General features: G+C 32.0%; 3 protein-coding genes across 3 annotated transcripts in view; 1 reads left to right on the top strand and 2 right to left on the bottom strand.

The window, feature by feature from the left end:
* The window catches only part of LOC130810613 (protein FAR1-RELATED SEQUENCE 5-like), a 3,894-nt gene extending 3,311 nt beyond the window's left edge, over window positions 1–583 (top strand). Inside the window, exons 3-4 of the mRNA XM_057676743.1 lie at window positions 18–54; window positions 434–583. Coding sequence (XP_057532726.1) covers window positions 18–54; window positions 434–583 — 187 coding nt within the window. The remainder of the gene's footprint in view (window positions 1–17; window positions 55–433) is intronic.
* An 894-nt stretch (window positions 584–1,477) lies between these two features.
* Window positions 1,478–3,037, bottom strand: LOC130810607 (uncharacterized). The gene is made up of 2 exons (XM_057676732.1): window positions 1,742–3,037; window positions 1,478–1,645 (listed from the first exon to the last, which is right to left on the bottom strand). Exon 1 carries the CDS (start codon window positions 3,035–3,037, stop codon window positions 2,468–2,470), a length of 570 nt encoding a protein of 189 aa, XP_057532715.1. The 3' UTR covers window positions 1,478–1,645; window positions 1,742–2,467.
* Window positions 3,038–3,466: 429 nt separating this feature from the next.
* Window positions 3,467–5,000, bottom strand: part of LOC130818084 (uncharacterized) — a 1,917-nt gene continuing 383 nt past the window's right edge. Inside the window, exons 1-2 of the mRNA XM_057684120.1 lie at window positions 4,766–5,000; window positions 3,467–4,626 (exon numbers count right to left, since the gene is read on the bottom strand). The exon at window positions 4,766–5,000 is cut by the window's right edge and continues 383 nt beyond it. Coding sequence (XP_057540103.1) covers window positions 3,603–4,626; window positions 4,766–4,923 — 1,182 coding nt within the window. The 5' untranslated portion in view covers window positions 4,924–5,000 and the 3' untranslated portion in view covers window positions 3,467–3,602. The remainder of the gene's footprint in view (window positions 4,627–4,765) is intronic.

The raw sequence follows: 5,000 nt of genomic DNA, 5'->3' as shown, positions 1-5,000 counted from the left end.
TTTGATTATCATGATAGTCGAAATTGCCCATCAACAAAAGATACCCCACTTAAGGTATAAAATATATATAATTTGCTTATATTATATTGTATCCTTATTAAATAGTTTGATTATGTAAATGAAAGTGCAAAATTTTTGTTATGCAGGAAAATTGATGCTGAAGAACAGATAGATAAAGAGATTATATTAAGATGACTATGGATAGCTACTGTCTTTTGTTTTGTAATTTTGAAAAATCTTTTGTTGCAAAAATGAATGCTACTATGTTCTTAGGAAAAGATACTATGTTGTTATTAAAAGTTACTATGACAATGTATAGCTACTGTCTTCTGTTTTGTAATTTTGAAAAAACTTTTGTTGCAAAAGTGAATGATACTATGTTCTTAAGAAAAGATACTATGTTGTGATTAAAAGTTACTATGACAATGTATAGCTACTGTCTTCTGTACATTTGACTGGTTATGCACACGGATGTTCTGCTGGATTCATAGCATCCTCCTTACTAGTGGATGCACAAGGTTTAGGAACATCAGCTGTTACTGCAATTTTAGGATTCCTACATGCTGCTAAATTTGCCCATTAAACATGGCGGTTTTCTGGTCAATTGATAAACCTTTATTTTTTCTCACCCACTTCGACATGTGCCCAAATTGTTTACATTTGGAGCACCATAACGGGAGCCAATCATACTCGACATGCTGAGTTACCAAATAGGCATTGTGGTTCATCTATTTTTTTTATATGACATCTTTGCATCCAACGGTTTGATAACGAATGCTTCTTTATCAAATAGAATTCCGGTCATACTACATGCTCTCTCTTGTTCCTCTTATGAATTGAGTCTAACCAAGAAAACTCCTTAGTTTACCATACAGGGGGGCGGTTAGCACCAACAACATAGCATACCACTTTGTAATTACAACTCCTTTGTAATTTTGAAAAAACTTTTGTTGCAAAAGTGAATGATACTATGTTCTTAAGAAAAGATACTATGTTGTGATTAAAAGTTACTATGACAATGTATAGCTACTGTCTTCTGTTTTGTAATTTTGAAAAAACTTTGTTGCAAAAATATCAGCCTTGTACTTCATCTTGTACAACCTAAAGCCTAAGCCTAAGTGCCTGATTATCTACTATGTTCCATCAAATGTTTGTACAACTTAAAAATTCACAACTTCATCTTGTACTTCACATTAACGAATCTTTAATCTTCTGATAGAAACTTGTTTGGCAATGGAGCGTCTTTTATCTTTAAAATTGGACAGCTCTTCTAAAACTTTGGATCTTTGTTTGTTCAAATCAGATAACAATAAAGATCCGGCAATCTTAACTCTTGCCACATGTCTCAATGGAGCCTACATAAAAAGAAAATACATTTAGTTTGAATCTTTTAATTAGAATGTCATTCAAAAAAAATACATTTAAAAATAATATTAAGAAGAAAAATCGTAACTGCATTCAATATTGGACACTGGAAATCAACTGTTCCCTCGAAAAACAGCATGCTCATCATCATAAATACATCACTTTCAATGTTTGTCCTAGCAGTCATTTTCCAATCGGTGGGAACTCGTTCCATTTTCCATAATGGAATAACATGAGTAGCTTGCATCTTATCATCAAAAATTGTTGACAACAAATCTTTCTACAAAAGTTTCATTTAAATATTTATTAATAAATATTTCATAATCTTAGCAACATAGGCAAAAGGTTTTTCAGGATAATAAAATGCTACACATACCATAGTGTCACCGAGCTTTCTAATTTCTTCTTCTGAAACAGCAGTATGGTTCACATTGTCTATCCATTGAACCATTCTTAACTTCATATTCAGAAGAAGTAAGAAGTACTGACTGCCTTTCAATATCGGGACAACAATCTGTATATTATATATCACTGAATCAATAAATATATCTAAAAAAAAGTGACTGCACAAGTACTAACTACCTATTAGTAGCTATAACAACTAAAATAGTGACTATATAAGCCAATCAATCATTAAAAAAATATCTTACCAGATCAAACTTAGTCAAATCAACTTGGTTGAAATCCACCCATTTGACCCAAGAATCACAAATTAAATCAATTTGTTCAGAACCACCATTATTATTAAAATCCAACAAAGCAAGCTGTAAAAAAAAAACAATGAAATAACTAAAAATAATTCAAAATAAAAGAAAAGTAATTTAGAATAAAAATGACAAAAAACGTACACTAGAACTAGCACTAAAGAAGAACTTTTTTGAAGATTGCTTGTTCTTTTCATTTTCATTGAGCAATAAACACCAACAATCCACAACAGAAACATGAGTACACTTTGAGGGATCCCCAAGAGTATAAAACTCTTCCCTTTGAATCCTCAAATTGTCCTCATAATTAATGAGCAATTCACTGTCAAATAAAAAGGAATTAAATAAGTATAATAAAAAACAAAAATCACATAAAAAGAAAAACCAAAAAAAAAGACTCACCTATTGTCAAAACATTGATCAGAAACAAAACAATAGTCAACTGTTTCTTGAAGTAACGAACCAAGTTGTCTCATATATTTTTTGTTTGACTTCAGCAGATGTGAAACATATGTAAATTTATCATTCACACCTCTGAAAGGAATGGAACACTTAGCCCTGCCATGTATTAATACATTCTCATAACCATGGCTTTCAAAAACAGTGATATTATTTACAACATCATCATCACCCTCATCAGCAACATTATTTACAACATTATTTACAACTTGATCCAATTCAACCTCATCCACTACATCTACATCTACATCACCCTCATCAGCAACAAAAACCTCATTCACCATCCTGGGAATAGAGGTAACCCATTTAACCGTGTCAACTATCTCATCGATAGTATTGAGCACGGTAGGATTCATGAAAAAACTTTGGGTTTCAGAAAAAGGTGTGGATGAGGTAGAAGGAACATCAGGAAAAGGGACAGGAGGAGAAGAAAATGAACGTTTTTGTTTTAAAAACAACTTAATTTTCTGCATGTAAAACTCGGAGACAACTTGAGTGTCTCTCCTCATCAGCATCAGCAACTCACATATTTCCTACAAAAATAAGTAAAGATAAAGTTAAATGTTGTTCAAATTAAAAGTAACTATGTTCTTAAAATACTATGTTATGATTATTTTCCAAAAGTGAATGCTACTATGTTCTTAGAAAAAGATACTATGTTATCATTAAAAGTTACTATGACTGTGTATAGCTACTGTGTTCTGTTTTGAAATTTTGAAAAATATTTTTTGCCAAGGTGAATGCTACTATGTTCTTAGAAAAAGATACTATGTTGTGATTAAAAGTTACTATGACAATGTATAGCTACTGTGTTCTATTTTGAAAATTTGAAAAATGTTTGTTATACAGGAGAATGCTACTGTTTGATCATACTTACACTTACATACTTAAAATGCTACTGTGCATATCATTAAAATGTTATCATTAAAATGCTACTGTGTTTGATCATACTTAAAGATACAGGAGAATGCTACTTTGTTATCATACTTAAAATGTTTGTGATTAAAATGCTACTGTGTTTGATCATACTTAAAGATACAGGAGAATGCTACTGTGTTATCATTAAAATGTTTGTTATACATAAATAAGTAAGATCATACTTACATCCTCAGCTACTTGGCGTATTTCAGAATTACGCATTGCATTTAACGGCAAGTGAAACTCAATTTTATCTTCGTCTTGCACTGTTTGATCTCTGAAGGGTTCTGCATTTACACTTGGTTGACCAATATCAACGTTGTTCACCTTTAACCCAACAGCTTGACCATACTCAAAAACCATCGTCTGACTCACGGGATATGTACTCAAAATTAAACCACTGCCAAAATGATTAGCAGATGTTTCCTCCTTAATTCTTTTTGACACATCCTTATCAGTCCAATGAGAGATAAGGGGTAAAGAGGATGGCAAAGAGATATTCTTGAATTTCAAACGATGAAAATAAATTATTTCCAACAAAACAATGCATCCAGAAAAAAATTGCACCTTTCCTTTACGATATCTAACAACAGAGTCACAAAACTGATCAAGCACATACTTACACCAATTAAAAGAACTAATCTTATTCGAATCTATTATGGACTTTACAATCTTAAGGTCTATTGTTCTGTTTTGGGTTGGGGCTAAGAAAGAAGAAATAGCATGCAACACAAAAAGTTGCTTGAACTCATCCCCACCATCAATCATCCTAGGGATCATTCGTTCAAGCAATTCTAAAGGAATTGCTGCATTTGTATCTTCATAACCAAAAAAGGATCTAAATTCTTGTTTCAAGGGAAAATCAGGATTATACTTGTTCGCACACCTTGAAACTATATCTACATCATTGTTTGGGTTCAGAGGTAGACAAAAAACATCATATACATCATATTCAGAAATGGGAAAGCACTTGAAAGAGTCTATAAAAAACATACAACTACCGGGATCAAAACAATCTACAAGCCAACCAAGCATTGCAGATGGATTTCTACATAACTTTAAATCAAGAAGGCCACCAAAACCAATCTCTCTCACTGAGATTTTTTGTTTCTCAGTGAATCCCTTCATCAATTTGATCAATTGAGAAGGTCTACTTTTTGTCTGGAATGTAGATCTCAACCTGCAACAACAAAAAAAATATACAATGTTCTTAGAAAAAGATACTATGTTATCAATAAAGGATACTATGACTATGAATAATTACAATGTTGATGACCTGGAATACTTTGTTGGAATTACAATTTTGGAATTCAACATACCTTACAGACCTTTGTTGTACATTGTCAGTTTCCTCAGCTCTTCTCTTTCTTGTGTTGGAATTCAAATGTAAATTATAAGTGGAGGGAATATCAACTGGAATACTGCGACCTCGTTGATGACCTGACTTCGAAGTTGACGAACCTCTTGTTTTTGCCATGACAACTAAAAAAAAAAGTGATAATCGAAGATTTAAAAAACCAGAATTAAACCAAAAATAATATCAAAATGTCGAGA

The sequence above is a fragment of the Amaranthus tricolor genome, chromosome 1, assembly GCF_026212465.1.
Source record: "Amaranthus tricolor cultivar Red isolate AtriRed21 chromosome 1, ASM2621246v1, whole genome shotgun sequence".
Classification (NCBI taxonomy): domain Eukaryota; kingdom Viridiplantae; phylum Streptophyta; class Magnoliopsida; order Caryophyllales; family Amaranthaceae; genus Amaranthus; species Amaranthus tricolor.
Note: the sequence above shows the minus strand (reverse complement) of the source record. Positions and strands in the feature narration are given on the sequence as shown.

What these genes read in the sequence shown, in the direction of transcription:
- LOC130810607 (XM_057676732.1), bottom strand. Translation starts at nt 3,037, where the DNA reads ATGAGGAGAGACACTCAAGTTGTCTCCGAGTTTTACATGCAGAAAATT.